The sequence below is a fragment of the Heterodontus francisci genome, chromosome 19, assembly GCF_036365525.1.
Source record: "Heterodontus francisci isolate sHetFra1 chromosome 19, sHetFra1.hap1, whole genome shotgun sequence".
NCBI classification, from domain to species: domain Eukaryota; kingdom Metazoa; phylum Chordata; class Chondrichthyes; order Heterodontiformes; family Heterodontidae; genus Heterodontus; species Heterodontus francisci.
In genome coordinates this window covers 94,118,169-94,137,417 of record NC_090389.1, presented here as the reverse complement: position 1 = coordinate 94,137,417, position 19,249 = coordinate 94,118,169, and the positions used below count along the sequence as shown (strand labels likewise).

At 46.3% G+C, this 19,249-nt stretch overlaps 1 protein-coding gene across 1 annotated transcript in view; it reads right to left on the bottom strand.

Moving 5' to 3' along the window:
* Positions 1-4,113: 4,113 nt before the first annotated feature.
* Positions 4,114-19,249, bottom strand: part of rft1 (RFT1 homolog) — a 77,936-nt gene continuing 62,800 nt past the window's right edge. The window contains exons 12-13 of the mRNA XM_068052243.1: positions 4,641-4,890; positions 4,114-4,436 (exon numbers count right to left, since the gene is read on the bottom strand). Coding sequence (XP_067908344.1) covers positions 4,275-4,436; positions 4,641-4,890 — 412 coding nt within the window. The 3' untranslated portion in view covers positions 4,114-4,274. The remainder of the gene's footprint in view (positions 4,437-4,640; positions 4,891-19,249) is intronic.

Here is a 19,249-nt window from a genome sequence, read left to right as displayed (position 1 = left end):
ATGTGGGTGTCGCTGGCTAGGCCAGCATTTATTGCCCATCCCTAATGGCCCTTGAGAAGTTGGTAGTGAGCTGCCTTCTTGAATCGCTGCAGTCCATGTGGGGTAGGTACACCCACAGTGTTGTTAGGAAGGGAGTTCCAGGAGTTTGACCCAGCGACAGTGAAGGAACAAGTCAGGATGGTGTGTGACTTGGAGGGGAACTTGCAGGTGGTGGTGTTCCCATGCAATTGCTACCCTTGTCCTTCTAGTTGGTAGAGGTCACGGGTTTGGAAGGTGCTGTCCAAGCAGCCTTGGTGCGTTGCTGCACTACATCTTGTAGATGGTACACACTGCTGCCGCTGTGCGTCAGTGGTGGTGGAGGTGAACGTTTGTGGATAGGGTGCCAATCAAGCGGGCTGCTTTGACCTGGACGGTGTCAAGCTTGAGTGTTGTTGGAGCTGCACACATCCAGGCAAGTGGAGAGTATTCCATCACACTCCTGACTTGTGCCTTGTAGATGGTGGACAGGCTTTGGGGAGTCAGGTGGTGAGTTACTCGCCACAGGATTCCTCGCCTCTGACCTACTCTTATAGCCACGGTATTTCCATGGCTACTCCAGTTCAGTTTCTGATCAATGGTAGCCCCTAGGATGGTGATAGTGGGGGATTCAGCAATGGTAATGCCATTGAATGTCAAGGGGAGATGGTTAGATTCTCTCTTGTTGGAGATGATCATTGCCTGGCATTGTGTGGCGCGAATGTTAGCTGCCACTTATCAGCCCAAGCCTGGATATTGTCCAGGTCTTGCTGCATTTCTACACGGACTGCTTCAGTGTCTGAGGAGTCGCGAATGGTGCTGAACATTGTGCAATCATCAGTGAACATCCCCACTTCTGACCTTATGATTGAAGGAAGGTCATTGATGAAGCAGCTGAAGATGGTTGGGCCTAGGACCTTACCCTGAGGAACTCCTGCACTGATGGCATGGAGCTCAGATGATTGACCTCCAACAACCACAACCATCTTCCTTTGTGCTAGGTATGACTCCAACCAACGGAGAGTTTTCCCCGATTCCCATTGACCTCAGTTTTGCTAGGGCTCCTTGATGCCATACTGGGTCAAACACTGCCTTGATGTCAAGGGCAGTCACTCTCACCTTACCTCTTGAGTTGAGCTCTTTTGCCCATGTTTGAACCAAGGTTTAAATGAGGTCAGGAGCTGAGCGGGCTGGCAGAACCCAAACTGAGCGTCACTGAGCAGGTTATTGCTAAGCAAGTGCCGCTTGATGGCACTGTTGATGACACCTTCCATCACTTTACTGATGACTGAGAGTAGACTGATGGGGCGGTAATTGGCTAGGTTGGATTTGTTATGCTTTTTGTGTACAGGACATACCTGGGCAATTTTCCACATTGCCAGGTAGATGCCAGTGGTGTAGCTGTACTGGAACAGCTTGGCTAGGGGCACAGCAAATTCTGGAACACAGGTCTTCAGTACTATTGCCGGAATATTGTCGGAGCCCATAGCCTTTGCAGTATTCAGTGCCTTCAGTCATTTCTTGATATCACGTGGAGTGAATCGAATTAGCTGAAGTCCGGCATCTGTGATTATTATTTTATTATTTATTATTTCGAGATACAACACTGAAACAGGCCCTTCGGCCCACCGTGTCTGTGCCAACCATCAACCACCCATTTATATTAATCCTACATTAATCCCATATTCCCCACCACAACCCCACAATTCTCTTAGCACCGACCTAAACTTGGGGCAATTTACAATGGCCAATTTACCTATCAACCTGCAAGTCTTTGGCTGTGGGAGGAAACCAGAGCACCCGGCGCAAACCCACGCGGTCACAGGGAGAACTTGCAAACTCCGCACAGGCAGTATCCAGAATCGAACCCGGGTCTAGGAGGCTGAAGAAAGACGAAGCTTTGAAAGAATATCGGGAATGTAGGACCAATCTAAAACGAAGAATCAAGAGGGCTAAAAGGGGTCATGAAATATCTTCAGCAAACAGGGTTAAGGAAAATCCCAAAGCCTTTTATTCATATATAAGGAGCAAGAGGGTAACCAGAGAAAGGATTAGCCCACTCAAGGACAAAGGAGGAAAGTTATGCGTGGAGTCAGAGAAAATGGGTGAGATTCTAAACGAGTACTTTGCATCGGTATTCACCGAGGAGAGGGACATGACGGATGTTGAGGTTAGGGTCAGATGTTTGATTACTCTAGGTCAAGTCGGCATAAGGAGGGAGGAAGTGTTGGGTATTCTAAAAGGCATTAAGGTGGACAAGTCCCCAGGTCCGGATGGGATCTATCCCAGGTTACTGAGGGAAGCGAGAGAGGAAATAGCTGGGGCCTTAACAGATATCTTTGCAGCATCCTTAAATACGGGTGAGGTCCCGGAGGACTGGAGAATTGCTAATGTTGTCCCCTTGTTTAAGAAGGGTAGCAGGGAAAATCCAGGTAATTATAGACCGGTGAGCCTGACATCAGTGGTAGGGAAGCTGCTGGAGAAGATACTGAGGGATAGGATCTATTCCCATTTGGAAGAAAATGGGCTCATCAGTGATAGGCAACATGGTTTTGTGCAGGGAAGGTCATGTCTTACCAACTTAATAGAATTCTTTGAGGAAGTGACAAAGTTGATTGATGAGGGAAGGGCTGTTGATGTCATATACATGGACTTCAGTAAGGCGTTTGATAAGGTTCCCCATGGTAGGTTGATGGAGAAAGTGAAGTCGCATGGGGTCCAGGGTGTACCAGCTAAATGGATCAAGAACTGGCTGGGCAACAGGAGACAGAGAGTAGCAGTGGAAGGGAGTTTCTCAAAATGGAGACGTGTGACCAGTGGTGTTCCACAGGGATCTGTGCTGGGATCACTGTTGTTTGTGATATACATAAATGATTTGGAGGAAAGTATAGGTGGTCTGATTAGCAAGTTTGCAGACGACACTAAGATTGGTGGAGTAGCAGATAGTGAAGGGGACTGTCAGAGAATACAGCAGAATATAGATAGATTGGAGAGTTGGGCAGAGAAATGGCAGATGGAGTTCAATCAGGGCAAATGCGAGGTGATGCATTTTGGAAGATCCAATTCAAGAGTGAACTATACAGTAAATGGAAAAGTCCTGGGGAAAATTGATGTACAGAGAGATTTGGGTGTTCAGGTCCATTGCTCCCTGAAGGTGGCAACGCAGGTCAATAGAGTGGTCAAAAAGGCATACGGCATGCTTTCCTTCATCAGACGGGGTATTGAGTACAAGAGTTGGCAGGTCATGTTACAGTTGTATAAGACTTTGGTTCGCCCACATTTGGAATACTGCGTGCAGTTCTGGTCGCCAAATTACCAAAAGGATGTAGATGCTTTGGAGAGGGTGCAGAGGAGGTTCACCAGGATGTTGCCTGGTATGGAGGGCGCTAGCTATGAAGAGAGGTTGAGTAGATTAGGATTATTTTCATTAGAAAGACGGAGGTTGAGGGGGGACCTGATTGAGGTGTACAAAATCATGAGAGGTATAGACAGGGTGGATAGCAAGAAGCTTTTTCCCCCCAGAGTGGGGGATTCAATTACTAGGGGTCACGAGTTCAAAGTGAGAGGGGAAAAGTTTAGGGGGGATATGCGTGGAAAGTTCTTTACGCAGAGGGTGGTGGGTGCCTCGAACGCGTTGCCAGCGGAGGTGGTAGACGCGGGCATGATAGCGTCTTTTAAGATGTATCTAGACAGATACATGAATGGGCAGGAAGCAAAGAGATACAGACCCTTAGAAAATAGGCGACAGGTTTAGATAGAGGATCTGGATCGGCGCAGGCTTGGAGGGCCAAAGGGCCTGTTCCTGTGTTGTAATTTTCTTTGTTCTTTGAAGTATGAACAGGAGGCTGTAATAGATGGTTAGAATTCTACCTCAGTCTATACAATAAACATTGTGTACAGGCTTGTTTGTAATTTCAGCTGGAATCCTGAAAAGCCTACGATGTAGGAACAGCTGCCATCAATCCTGTCTGCGCAAATAAGTCTCAAATGCCTCCCCATTGTATCGGTCCCCACCCCCAATAAAATATTCAAATTGACAAGCAAACTTTACCAAAATCTGGTCAAACCTACCTATCAGGAAGCCACACACTCGAAAGCTGAAGTTTTAGTTCCAGTGATTTTATATCGAAGGCTGAAGTTTTAGCTTCAGTGATTTTAGAACGACTGAAATGCGCGCTTTTAGTTCACGTGCCCCTGTCGAACTGCTGCCGTCAGTCTCACTTGGTTTGGTAATCGCCATTCTGGTTTCATTTCCAGTTCTACATTTCTTTCTTGTCCCAGAAAAGGAATTGAGTTCGAATGAACTGAACAAGTTTGGGCTCCGTGAAGAAGACTGTGATGAAGACGATGATTAAACACACAGTCCCAAGCAGAACATGAACCAATTGGGGCATCAAACCTTTCTCACAACACAGAGTGGCCTAGGAACAAAACAAAACAGCTCAAAGCAACAAGATAGCATGAAACAGTGTGTCACCGTCACAGGAGGTGGGGGTGGGGTCGGGGGCCAGCATCCCTGTCACGGGGGTCACGGGCCAGCGTCCCTCTGTCACGGGGGCTACTTTCCTTCAGGTACTTTGGGATGTTGACCATTCCTAATTTTTCTGCCCTTCCCTGGTACCTACCTGTGAAAGTGCTGTCACTGTTCCACTGCCAAGATAGACCAGCAGCAAAGGTCCGGGGAGCTGGAGGCCTGCGAGTGGCCGACTCTCACTGAGCCTGAAATAACGGCTGATGTACTGAAGACTATGAGCAATCCGGAGTCCCATGTTCAGACAGTTTGCCAAAATAAACCCAACAGCTCCTTGCCACCAGGTCAAGCAATAGGAGAGGCCAAGAAATGTAAGCGAGAGAGCCAACATCATAAAGTTATACCTTCAATAAAACAAGTAAATATTAAGCTAAACATAGTTCGATAGAATCATAAAATCATAGAAATTTACAGCACAGAAGGAGGCCATTCAACCCATCGTGTCTGCGCCCGCTGAAAAGAAGCCATCCAACCTAATCCCACTTTCCAGCTCTTGGTCCATAACCTTGTAGGTTACGACATCTCAAGTGCATATCCAAGTACTTTTTAAAAATGTAAAGGGTTTCTGCCTCTACCAGCCTTTCAGGCAGTGAGTTCCAGATCCCCACCACTCCCAGGTGAAAAGCTTTCCCCTCGAATCCCCTCTAAACCTCCTACATCTTATGCTGAATCTATGCCCTGTTCTTATGGACCCTCAACCGAGGGGAATAGGACTTTCCTATCCATTCTATCTAGACATCTCATAACTTTACGCACTTCAATTAGGTCTCCCTTCAGTCTCCTCTGTTCCAAAGAAAACAACCCTAGGCTATCCAATCTTTCGTCATAACTCAAATTCTCCAGTCCAGGCAACATCCTCATAAATCTCCTCTGTACCCTTTCGAGTACAATCACATCTTTCCTACAATGCAGTGACCAGAAATGCATGCAGTACTCCAGCTGTGACCTAACTAATAATTCATACACTTCTATCATAACCTCCCAGCTCTTTTATTCTATGCCTTGGCTAATAAAGGCAATTATTCTGCATGCCTTCTTCAACTTATCTACCCGTCCAATCACCTTCACCATCTGTGGGCATGCACTCCAAGGTGACTCTGTTCCACTACACTTCTCGGTATCCTACCATTTATTGTGTATTCCCTTGCCTTGTTCGCCTTCCACAAATGCATTACATCCATACTTCTCTGGAATGAACTCCATTTACCATTGTTCTGCCCACCTAACTAGTCCCTTTATATTTTCCTGCTGCCTACAGCTTCCTTCTTCAATATCAACGTCACAGCCAATTTCTGTATCACTTGCAAACTTATTAATCATACCTCCTACATTTAAGTCCAAATCATTGATATCTACCACAAAAAGCAAAGGACCCAGTACTGAGCCCTGCAGAACCCCACTGGAAACAGCCTTCCAGTTTAAGGCCGACTACCCAACCCGAACCCGACAGGATCCAACAACGTGTGGGGGTCGAGTTGTACCTCCGGGTCGGTCACACTATCACAGGTAAGTGGCTCCAATGTTAATTTAATTTTTGGACTAGAAAGGTGGTTTTGTTACAGTTATTTTAAGCTTGTGCAGATCAGCATCAAAGTGAAAAATGGAAGACAAGTTAACTGATGGTCGGGTGCGGGGAAAAAATGGAAGGACTCGGGCTGGGTCGGGCTTTTGTTTTTGCAGACCCGAGCAGGTCTTTACTTCCAGTCACAAAAACACCCAACCATTACCCTTTGCTTCCTGCCTCTGAGCCAATTTTGGATGCAACTTGCCACTTTACCTTGGATCCCATGGGCTTTTACTTTCATGACCAATCTGCCAACTGGGACCTTATCAAAAGCCTTGCTGAAATCCATATAGACTACATCAAATGCAGTATCCTCATTAACCCTCCTTGTTACCTCCGCAAAAAGCTCAAACATGTCAGTCAGAAACAACCTTCCCTTAACAAATATACGTTCACTGTCTTTGATTAATCACTTGTTACAATCATCTGGTTTGTGGTTTGTATTAATTTTTTAGAGGTAACTTTTAATTTGGAAATTTAATTTGTCCTGCATTAAAATAACTTCAAACACCTGATTTGAGAAGTTGACAAACAAACCTGGGGTGGTTATAAATCAAAGGGTAGCCCATGTTTATTTAGTAAGGTCATAATGGGAAGTGTGGAGACGGCATAGCTGCAGTTAAAGACTGGCTCAGGTATAAAATTAAAACACCACCCGGGCCCAACCTGACCACAGCCAACTCGAGCCTGAGCCCTTTAATTTTTTTTCGCGCCCAACCCGACCTGAATCTCCTTCATCTATTCCGGCAGCTGGCGTTGTGTGGAATCATGGGTAAGCCTGATCCCGTGACTTCCCGCCTGACCAGACCCAAGACCGAATGCTGGACTCGGAATTTTGACCCGACACATGTAGTTGGGTCTAGTCGGGTTCGGGTCAGGTCGCCAGGCTTTACCTGAAGCTAAAAACAAGAAATGCTGGAACCACTCAGCAGGTCTGGCAGCATCTGTGAAAAGAGAAGCAGAGTTAACGTTTCGGGTCAGTTCCGATGAAGGGTCGCTTACCCGAAACGTTAACTCTGCTTCTCTTTCCACAGATGCTGCCAGACCTGCTGAGTGGTTCCAGCATTTCTTGTTTTTATTTCAGATTTCCAGCATCCGCAGTATTTTGCTTTTATTTACCTGAAGCTGCCATCTTCAAGGGTTTAAATTATTCATATAATTTCCCAGAACAGAGAAGATTTAAAGTTGATAGCATGAATTGCTATCTGGGACATCCCACATGTACTACATTGCTGTGGAGATAGATGTTGCTAGGGAGATGGGTCAGAGGTGCTTTTTGATCCGTATGTTTGCTGGCACAGTCAGTTGGCTTTTGGAAAAGCTGGGAAATCCAGATTCATGAGTTGTTGAAGGTGAACTGGAGGATTTGGCTAAAGCTAGAGGGAGAATACCCAGGAAATCTCAAACCTTAGAAGACACCTGAGAAATTAAGGAAATCAAAAGTAAATCCCCAAGAGTTGTGGTACATTTGGATTTTTAAAAAATTTGTTCCTGGATGTGGGCCTTGCTGGCTAGGCTAGTATTTATTGCCCATCCCTAATTGCCCTCGAGAAGGTGGTGGTGAGCTGCCTTCGTGAACCGCTGCAGTCCATGTGGGGTAGGTACACCCACAGCGCTGATAGGAAGGGAGTTGCAGGATTTTGACCCAGCGACAGTGGGCAGCACAGTAGCGCAGTATTTAGCACCGCAGCCTCACAGCTCCAGCGACCCGGGTTCAGTTATGGGTACTGCCTGTGCGGAGTTTGCAAGTTCTCCCTGTGACCGCGTGGGTTTTCGCCGGGTGCTCCGGTTTCCTCCCACAGCCAAAGACTTGCAGGTTGATAGGTAAATTGGCCATTATAAATTGCCCTTAGTATAGGCCTGGACAACGTATGCCAGCCAAGAGCGACGTCTCAATTCATTCCATCTTCGCTGCCTTCGGAGAATACTTGGCATCAGGTGGCAGGACTATATCTCCAACACAGAAGTCCTTGAAGCGGCCAACACCCCCAGCTTATACACACTACTGAGTCAGCGGCGCTTGAGATGGCTTGGCCATGTGAGCCGCATGGAAGATGGCAGGATCCCCAAAGACACATTGTACAGCGAGCTCGCCACTGGTATCAGACCCACCGGCCGTCCATGTCTCCGTTATAAAGACGTCTGCAAACGCGACATGAAATCGTGTGACATTGATCACAAGTCGTGGGAGTCAGTTGCCAGCATTCGCCAGAGCTGGCGGGCAGCCATAAAGACAGGGCTAAATTGTGGCGAGTCGAAGAGACTTAGTAGTTGGCAGGAAAAAAGACAGAGGCGCAAGGGGAGAGCCAACTGTGCAACAGCCCCGACAAACAAATTTCTCTGCAGCACCTGTGGAAGAGCCTGTCACTCCAGAATTGGCCTTTATAGCCACTCCAGGCGCTGCTTCACAAACCACTGACCACCTCCAGGCGCGTATCCATTGTCTCTCAAGATAAGGAGGCCCAAAAGAAAAGAAAAGAAAAAGAAGTATAGGTAGGTGGTAGGGGAATATAGGGAAGGTGAGGATGTGGTAGGAATATGGGATTAATGTAGGATTAGTATAAATGGGTGGTTGATGGTCGGCACAGACTCGGTGGGCCGAAGGGCCTGTTTCAGTGCTGTATCTCTGAATAAATAAATAAACGGCGATATAGTTCCAAGTCAGAATGGTGTGTGGCTTGGAAGGTGGTGGTATTACCATGCATCTGCTGCCCTTGTCCTTCTAGGTGGTTGAGGTCGCAGGTTTTGAAGGTGCTGTCTAAGGAGCCTTGATGCGTTGCTGCAGTGCATCTTGTAGATGGTACACACTGCTGCCACTGTGCTTCGGCGGTGGAGGGAGTGAATGTTTGTGGATGGGGCGCCAATCAAGCGGACTGCTTTGTCCTAGATGGTGTCGAGCTTCTTGAGTGTTTTTGGAGCTGCAACCATCCAGGCAAGTGGACAGTATTCCATCACACTCCTGACTTGTGCCTCGTAGATGTTGGACAGACTTTGGGAAGTCAGGTGGTGAGTTACTCGCCACAGGATTCCTAGCCTGCTCCTGTAGCTGCGGTATTTATATGGCTACTCAGTTTCTGGTCAATAGTAAACCCCAAGATGTTGATAGTGGGGGATTCAGTGAACGTAATACCATTGAATGTCAAGGGGAAATGATTAGATTCCTTGTTGTTGGAGATGGTCATTGCCTGACACTTGTGTGGCACGAATGTTACTTGCCACTTACCAGCCCAAGCCCGGATATTGTCTGGTTCTTGCTGCATATCTACATGGACTGCTTCAGCATCTGAGGAGTCACGAATGGTGCTGAACATTGTGCAATCATCAGCGAACATCCCCACTTCTGACCTTATGATTGAAGGAAGGTCATTGATGAAGCAGCTGAAATGGTTGAGCCCAGGACACTACCCTGAGGAACTCTAGCAGTGATGTCCTGGAGCTCAGATGATTGACCTCCAACAACCACCTTTCTTTGTGCTATGTATGACTCCAACCAGCGGAGAGCTTTCCCCCGATTCCCAGTTTTTCTAGGGCTCCTGGATGCCATACTTTGTCAAATGTTGCCTTGATGTCAAGGGCAGTCACTCTAACCTCAACTCGAGTTCAACTCTTTTGTCCAGGTTTGAACCAAGGCTGTAATGAGGTCTGGAGCTGACAGACCTGGCCTTGGCAGAACCCAAACGGAGTGTCAGCGAGCAGATTATTTCTAAGCAAGTGCTGCTTGATAGCACTGTCGACAACACCTTCCATCACTTTACGGATGATTAAGAGTAGACTGATGGGGCGGTAATTGGCCGGGTTGGACTTGTCATGCTTTTTGTGTATAGGACATACCTGGGCAATTTTCCACATTGCCGGGTAAATGCCAGTGTTATAGCTGTACTGGAACAGCTTGGCTAGGGGCGCAGCAAGTTCTAGAGCACAGGTCTTCAGTACTATTGCCGGTATATTGTCAGGGCCCGTAGCTTTTGCAGTATCCAGTGCCTTCAGTCGTTTCGTGATATCACATGGAGTGAATCGAATTGGTTGAAGACTGGCAGCTGTGATGCTGGGGACTTCAGGAGGAGGCCGAGATGGATCATCAACCCGTCACTTCTGGCTGAAGATGGATGCAAATGCTTCAGCCTTATCTTTTGCACTGATGTGCTGGGATCACCCATCACTGAGGTTGAGGATATTTGTGGAACCATCTCCTCCAGTCAGTTGTTTAATTGTCCACCACCATTCACGACTGAATGTGGCAGGACTGCAGAGCTTAGATCTGATCCGTTGATTGTGGGATCGCTTAGCTCTGTCTATCGCATGCTGCTGACACTGTTTGGCATGCAAGTAGTCCTGGGTTGTCACTTCATCAGGTTGACACCTCATTTTGAGGTATGCCTGATGCTGCTCCTGGCATGCCCTCCTGCACTCTTCATTGAACCAGGGTTGGGTCCCCCGGCTTGATGGTGATGGTGGAGTGGGGGATATGCCGGGCCATGAGGTTACAGATTGTGGTTGAGTACAATTCTGCTGCTGATGATGGCCCACAGCGCCTCATGGATGCCCAGTTTTGCATTACTAGATCTGTTCGAAATCTACTGGTTTCAGGAGAAGTGAACAAACAATCAAGATCCTGTAAGGTATTGGGAAATTCTTGGGGCTGGAAAGTAAAAGTCAAACAAGAGTGTTCTGTTGCGATTTAGAATTTAAAGTATTCATCTTCATGTTCTGTTAAGATTTTAAGTCTAAAATATAAATGTCTCAAATTGTAGTGCTAAATTAGAAGTATTTTGTTTTAACTCTTGTACCCCTTGTACAGTAAACTTTGTTTAAAATGTGAAACCTTGCGACTCAATTCTTTCAGTAATAACTGGGAATTCGACTTTCTCTTTTTGAAAGTTAACAGTCCATAATGGGATCATAACACAGTGTCTTTCTAAATGAAGATTTATCCTGTCGCTCAGAACTTTTTTTCCCAGTGATTTTCCCACCAAGGTTAGGCTGACTAGCCTGTAATTACTCGGTCTATCCCTGTCCCCTTTTTTAAACAATGGTACAACGTTAACTGTCCTCCAGTCGTCTGGCACTACACCTGTAGTCAGAGATGATTGGAAAATGATGGTCAGAGCCTCCGTTATTTCTTCTCTCACTTCCCTTAACAGCCTAGGATACATTTCATCCAAGCCTGGGGATTTATCCACTTTTAAAGACGTCAAACCCGTTAATACATCCTCTCTCACTATGTTAATTTCATCTAATATTTCACACTCCTCCTTCCTGATTGCAATGTCTGTATTGTTCCTCTGTTTTGTGAAAACAGAAGCAAAGTATTCATTAAGAATCAGTGTCCACTTCCTCCACACACAGGTTACCCTTACGATCCCTAATGGGCCCTACTCTTTCTTCAGTTATCGATTTGCTCTTTATGTATTTATAAAAAAATCTTTGGGTTTTCCGTGCCAATATTTTTCATGCCCTCTCTTTGCTTTCCAAATTACTTTTTTAATTTCACCATCCAGACTTCTTATACTCCTCTAGATTTTCTGTAGTATCTGTCATAAGCTTCCCCTTTTTCCTTTACCATCCTTGACATCCCGGGGGCTCTGGATTTGTTAGTCCTATCCTTTTTCTTTAAGGGAACATATTTGCAATGAACCCTCACTATCTCTTCCTTGAATGCTTCCCACTGATCTGACACTGATTTATCTTCAAGTAGCTGTTTTCAGTCCACTTAAGCTAAATCACATCACAGCTTAGTAAAACAAGCTTTTCCTCAATTGAGAACTTTTATTCCTGGTTTATCTTTGGCTTTTTCCATAACTATCCTAACTCTAACTGAATTATGATCACTTCCACTAAAGTGCTCCCCAACTGATACCCCTTCCATCTGTCTTGCTTCATTCCCTAAAACTAAGTCCAGAACTGCCCCCTTTCTTGCTGGGTTTGTTACGTAATGGCTAAACAAAGTTCTCCTGAATGCATGTTAAGAGTTTTGCTCCCTCTGTGTCTTTCACGCTAATTCAACCCAATTAATTAGGGTCATTGAAACCCCCATTATTGCCCTATTGTTTTTGCATTTTTCAAAGATTTGCCTACATATTTTCTCTTCCATCTCCCTCTGACTGGGGGTCTATAGTACACTCCCAGTAGTTTGACTGCCCCTTTTTTGTTCTTCTGTTCAACCCACATGGTCTCATCTGATGATCCTTCTAACATATCAACCCTCTTCACAGCTGTAATTGTTTATTTTAATCAATATTGCTACCCCCTCCCTGAAGATAGAGACTTCCACGACCTCAGGACGTCCCAAAGGGTAACTGAAACGAAGTGTAGTCGCTGTTGTAATGTCAGAAACTTTTCTCTTCAGGATATTCTCTGCTACATACGTGCTAGAAACTGCAGAGAAAAATTGTTGGCTGAAAACTCCTAATTCTCACAAATGGACTCAGGATATCAGGAAGGCTGGGATAGAGTGGGGGAATCGGACCTGCAGGCGGGGGAACCTTACCTGGGAGTGCCTGAAATGGAAAGTGTTCCGTCCCCGGTGCTCACAAGGAGCGCAATATTCCCAAAAGAAACTTCACTTGGTGGAACAGTAATTACATGGAACAGCAGAGAAAATTATTGATAACAAAGTAGGGGAGTTGTATCAATCTTGTTAGTCCAATGGAAAAAGAGCAAAGAAAGCAGCTTATTAACTGAAGAAATTGTTGAAGTACAAGTCCAATTAGATTCTCTTTATATGGAGTTGTATTTTAACTTTTGATATAGCCATATAAAGCAGAAACATGTGAAATGTAGTCAGTGTGGGAAATGTATGAAATGTTAGGCAGCAATGAGAAATTCGATTCTGAGGGTTTGACCAGCCTGAATGTTTAGTGCGGAGCTCCAATGCTTTGGAGTCACTAACCATCAGATAGATGTTAGTAAATTTGCAGATGACACTAAGGTCGGTGGAGTTGTGGATAGTGCCGAAGGATGTTGTAGGGTACAGAGAGACATAGATAGGCTGCAGAGCTGGGCTGAGAGATGGCAAATGGAGTTTAATGCGGAAAAGTGTGAGGTGATACACTTTGGAAGGAGTAACAGGAATGCAGAGTACTGGGCTAATGGGAAGATTCTTGTTAGTGTAGATGAGCAGAGAGATCTTGGTGTCCAGGTGCATAAATCACTGAAGGTTGCTAACCAGGTTAATAGGGCTGTCAAGAAGGCATATGGTGTGTTAGCTTTTATTAGTAGGGGGGTCGAGTTTCGGAGCCACGAGGTCATGCTGCAGCTGTACAAGACTCTGGTGAGACCGCAGCTGGAGTATTGCGTGCAGTTCTGGTCACCGCATTATAGAAAGGATGTGGAAGCTATGGAAAGGGTACAGAGGAGATTTACTAGGATGTTGCCTGGTATGGAGGGAAGGTCTTACGAGGAAAGGCTGAGGGACTTGAGGTTGTTTTCGTTGGAGAGAAGGAGGAGGAGAGGTCACTTAATAGAGACATATAAGATAATCAGAGGGTTAGATAGGGTGGATAGTGAGCGTCTTTTTCCTCGGATGGTGATGGCAAACACGAGGGGACATAGCTTCAAGTTGAGGGGTGATAGATATAGGACAGATGTGAGAGGTAGTTTCTTTACTCAGAGAGTAGTAAGGGCGTGGAATGCCCTGCCTGCAGCAGTAGTAGATTCGCCAACTTTAAGGGCATTTAAGTGGACATTGGATAGACACATGGATGAAAATGGAATAGTGTAGGTCAGATGGTTTCACAGCTCGGCGCAACATCGAGGGCCGAAGGGCCTGTACTGCGCTGTAATATTCTAAAAAAAATTCTAAAAAAAAAAAGATGTATTTGTAAGTTATATATTTTGAAGAGTGTATGTAAGTATCATGGCATGTTCTGTATGCTCAATAAATCTATAAATGTCTTGGGGAAGCAGTGGCATAGGGGTAATGTCACTGGACTAGCAATCCAGTGAACCAGGCAAAAGCTCTGGCGACATGGGTTCGATTCCCACCACAGCAGATGGTGAAATTTGAATTCAATTAATAAATCTGGAATTAAAAGCTAGTCTAATAGTGACCATGAAACCATTGTTGATTGTTGCAAAAACCCATCTGGTTCACTAATGCCCTTTAGGGAAGGAAATCTGCCATCCTTGCCTGGTCTGGCCTACATGTGACTCCAGACCCACAGCAATGTAGTTGACTCTTAATACCCTCTGAAATAGCCTAGCAAACCACTCAGTTGTATCTAACCGCTACAAAGTCTAAGGAATGAAACATCGACCTAGGCACTGGAAACGACAACGGCAAATCCAGCCCTGTCGACCCTGCAAAGTCCTCCTTACTAACATCTGGGGGCTTGTGTTAAAATTGGGAGAGCTGTCCTGCAGACCAGTCAAGCACAACCTTACAGTCATACTCACCAAATCATACCTTACAGACAATGTCCCAGGCATCACCATCCCTGCTATGTCCTGTCCCACCGGCAGGACAGACCCACCAGAGGTGGCGGCACAGTGGTATACAGTAGGGAGGGAGTGGCTCAGAGAGTCCTCAACATTGACTCCCAAACCCATGCAGTCTCATGGCATCAAGTCAAATATGGACAAGGAAACCTCCTGCTGCTGACCACCCACCACCTGGAGGAAGCACTAAGGGTATAGAATGTACTCTGGGTGGGGGACTTCAATGCCCATCACCATGGGTGGCTCAGTAGCACCACTACTGACGGAGCTGGGCGAGTCCTAAAGGACATAGCTGCTAGACTGTGCCTGCAGCAGGTGGCGCTGTGGGCCATCAGCAGCAGAATTGCATTCAACCACAATCTGTAACCTCATGGCCCGATATATCCCCCACTCTACCATTACCATCAAGCCGGGGGACCAACCCTGGTTCAATAACAAGTGCAGGAGGGCATGCCAGGAGCAGTACCAGGCATACCGAAAAATGAGGCGTCAGCCTGGTAAAGCTACAACACAGGATGACTTGCATGCCAAACTGCGGAAGCAGCATGCAATAGGCAGGGCTAAGCGATCCCACAACCAACAGATGAGATCTAAGCTCTGCAGTCTTGCAACATCCAGTCGTGAATGGTGGTGGACAATTAAACAACTAACAAAAGGAAGAGACTCCACATATATCCCCATCCTCAATGATGGGGGAGCCCAGCACATCAGTACAAAAGACAAGGCTGAAGCATTTGCATCCATCTTCAGCCAGAAGTGCCAAGTGGATGATCCATCTCAGCCTCCTCCCAAGGTCCAGAGCAACGCAAATGCCAATCTGATTCACTCCACGTGATATCAAGAAACGACTGAAGGCACTGGATACTGCAAAGGCTATGGGCCCTGACAACATTCCGGCAATAGGACTGAAGACTTATGCTCTAGAACTAGCTGCACCCCTAGCAAAGAACAAAGAATAGTACAGCACAGGAACAGGGCATTTGGCCCTCCAAGCCTGCGCCGATCTTGATGCCTGCCGAAACTAACACCTTCTGCACTTCCGGGGCCCATATCCCTCTATTCCCTTCCTATTCATATATTTGTCAAGATGTCTCTTAAACGTCGCTATCGTATCTGCTTCCACCACCTCCCCTGGCAGCAAGTTCCAGGCACTCACCACCCTCTGTGTAAAAAACTTGCCTCGCACATCCCCTCTAAACTTTGCCCCTCACACCTTAAAACTATGTCCCCTAGTAATTGACTCTTCCACCCTGGGAAAAAGCTTCTGACTATCCACTCTGTCCATGCCGCTCATAACTTTGTAAACCTCTATCATGTCGCCCATCCACCTCCGTCGTTCCAGTGAAAACAATCCGAGTTTTTCCAACCTCTCCTCATAGCTAATGCCCTCCAGACCAGGCAACATCCTGGTAAACCTCCTCTGGAACCTCTCCAAAGCCTCCACGTCCTTCTGGTAGTGTGGCGACCCGAATTGCACGCAATATTCTAAGTGTGGCCTAACTAAGGTTCTGTACAGCTGCAACATGACTTGCCAATTTTTAAACTCTACGCCCCGACTGATGAAGGCAAGCATGCCGTATGCCTTCTTGACTACCTTATCCACCTGCGTTGCCACTTTCAGTGACCTGTGGACCTGTACGCCCAGATCTCTCTGCCTGTCAATACTCCTGAGGGTTCTGCCATTTACTGTATACCTCCCACCTGCATTAGACCTTCCAAAGTGCATTACCTCACATTTGTCCGGATTAAACTCCATCTGCCATTTCTCCGCCCAAGTCTCCAACCAATCTATATCCTGCTGTATCCTCTGACAATCCTCATCATTATCCGCAACTCCACCAACCTTTGTGTCGTCCGCAAACTTACTAATCAGACCAGCTACATTTTCCTCCAAATCATTTATATATACTACAAACAGCAAAGGTCCCAGCACTGATCCCTGCGGAACACTACTAGTCACATCCCTCCATTCAGAAAAGCACCCATCCACTGTTACCCTCTGTCTTCTGTGACCGAGCCAGTTCTGTATCCATCTTGCCAGCTCACCTCTGATCCCATGTGACTTCATCTTTTGCACCAATCTGCCATGCGGGACCTTGTCAAAGGCTTTACTAAAGTCCATATAGACAATATCCACCGCCCTTCCCTCATCAATCATCTTCGTCACTTCCTCAAAAAATTCAATCAAATTAGTAAGACACGACCTCCCCTTCACAAAACCATGCTGTCTCTCGCTAATAAGTTTGTTTGTTTCCAAATGGGAGTAAATCCTGTCCCTAAGAATCCTCTCTAATAGTTTCCCTACCACTGACGTAAGGCTCACCGGCCTATAATTTCCTGGATTATCCTTGCCACCCTTCTTAAACAAAGGAACAACGTTGGCTATTCTCCAGTCCTCTGGGACCTCACCTGTAGCCAATGAGGATGCAAAGATTTCTGTCAAGGCCCCAGCAATTTCTTCCCTTGCCTCCCTCAGTATTCTCGGGTAGATCCCATCAGGCCCTGGAGACTTATCTACCTTAATGCTTTGCAAGACACCCAACACCTCCTCCTTTTTGATAATGAGATGACTGAAACTATCTACAGTCCCTTCCCTAGGCTCATCATCCACCAAGTCCTTCTCCTTGGTGAATACTGATGCAAAGTACTCATTTAGCACCTCGCCCATTCCCTCTGGCTCTACGCATAGATTCCCTTCTCTGTCCTTGAGTGGGCCAACCCTTTCCCTGGTTACCCTCTTGCTCTTTATATATGTATAAAAAGCCTTGGGATTTTCCTTAATCCTGTTTGCCAATGACTTTTCATGACCCCTTTTAGCCCTCCTAACTCCTTGCTTAAGTTCCTTCCTACTGTCTTTATATTCCTCAAGGGATTTGTCTGTTCCCAGCCTTCCAGCCCTTACGAATGCTTCCTTTTTCTTTTTGACTAGGCTCACAATATCCCGCATTATCCAAGCTTCTCGAAACTTGCCAAACTTGTCTTTCTTCCTCACAGGAACATGCTGGTCCTGGATTCTAATCAGCTGACGTTTGAAAGACTCCCACATGTCAGATGTTGATTTACCCTCAAACAGCCGCCCCCAGTCTAAATTCTTCAGTTCCTGCCTAATATTGTTATAATTAGCCTTCCCCCAACTTAGCACCTTCACCCGAGGACTACTCTTATCCTTCTCCACAAGTACCTTAAAACTTATGGAATTATGGTCACTGCTCCCAAGTAGTTCCAGTAAGAGCTACAACACTGGCATCTACAGGACAATATGGAAAATTGGCCAGGTATGTCCTGTACACCAATAGCAGGACAAATTTAACCTGGTCATTTACTGCCCTTTCAGTCTACTCTTGATCATTAGCAAAGTAATGGAAGGTGTCATTGACAGTGCTATCAAGTGGCACTTGCTCAGCAACAACCTGCTCACTGAAGCTCAGTTTGGGTTCCGCCAGGGCCACTCAGCTCCTGACCTCATTACAGCCTTGGTCTAAACATGGACAAAAGAGCTGAACTCAATGGGTGAGAGTGACTGCCCTTGATATCGAGGCAGCATTTGACCGAGTATGGCATCAAGGAGCCTTCGCAAAACCAGAGTCAAAGAGGGAAAACTCTTGGCTGGCTGGAGTTATACTTAGCACAAAGGAAGATGGTTGTGGTTGTTGGAGGTCAATCATCTCAGTTGCAGGAGTTCCTTCGGGTAGTGTCCTAGGCCCAACCATCTTCAGCTGCTTCATTACAAGGTCAGAAGTGGGGATGTTCGCTGATGATTGCATAATGTTCAGTATCATTCACGACTCCTCAGATACTGAAGCAGCCTGTGTCCAGATGCAACAAGACCTGGACAACATCCAGGCTTGGGCTGATAAGTGGCAAGTAACATTCGCGCTACACAAGTAGCGGACAATGACCATTTCAAACAAGAGATAATCTAATCATCTCTCCTTGATGTTCAATGGCATTACCATCGCTAAATCACCCACTATCAATATCCTGTGGGTTACCGTTGACCAGAAACTGAACTGGACCAGCTACATAGATACCATGGCTTCAAGAATAGGTCAGAGGCTGGGAATTTTGCAGCGGGTAACTCACCTCCTGTCTTCCCATGCCTGTCCACCATCTACAATGGACAAGTCAGGTGTGCAATGTAATACTCTCCACTTGCCTGGATGGGTGCTGCATCAACAACACTCAAGCAGCTCGACACCATTCAGGACAAAGCTGCCCACTTGATTGACACCCCATCCATCACCTTCATCATTCACTCCCTTCACCACCGATGCACAGTGGTAGCAGTGTGTACCATCTACAAGATGCACTGCAGCAACTCACCAAGGCTCCTTTGACAGCACCTTCGAAACCCTCGACCTCTACCACCTAGAAGGACAAAGGCAGCAAATGCTTGGGAACACCACCACCTGCAAGTTCCCGTCCAAGTCACACACTATCCTGACTTGGAACTATATTGCCGTTCCTTCACTGTTGCTGGGTCGAAATCCTGGAACTCCCTTCCTAACAGCACTGTTGGTGCATCTGCAACCCAAGGACTGCAGCGGTTTAAGAAGGCAGCTCACCACCACCTTCCCAAGGGCAATTAGGGATGGACAATAAATGCTGGCTTTGCCAGCGACACCCACATCCCATGAATGAATAAGAAAAATCAAAGTTTCAAGAAGCTTATTGATTTTGAAGAATAGATTCAACCACAAACA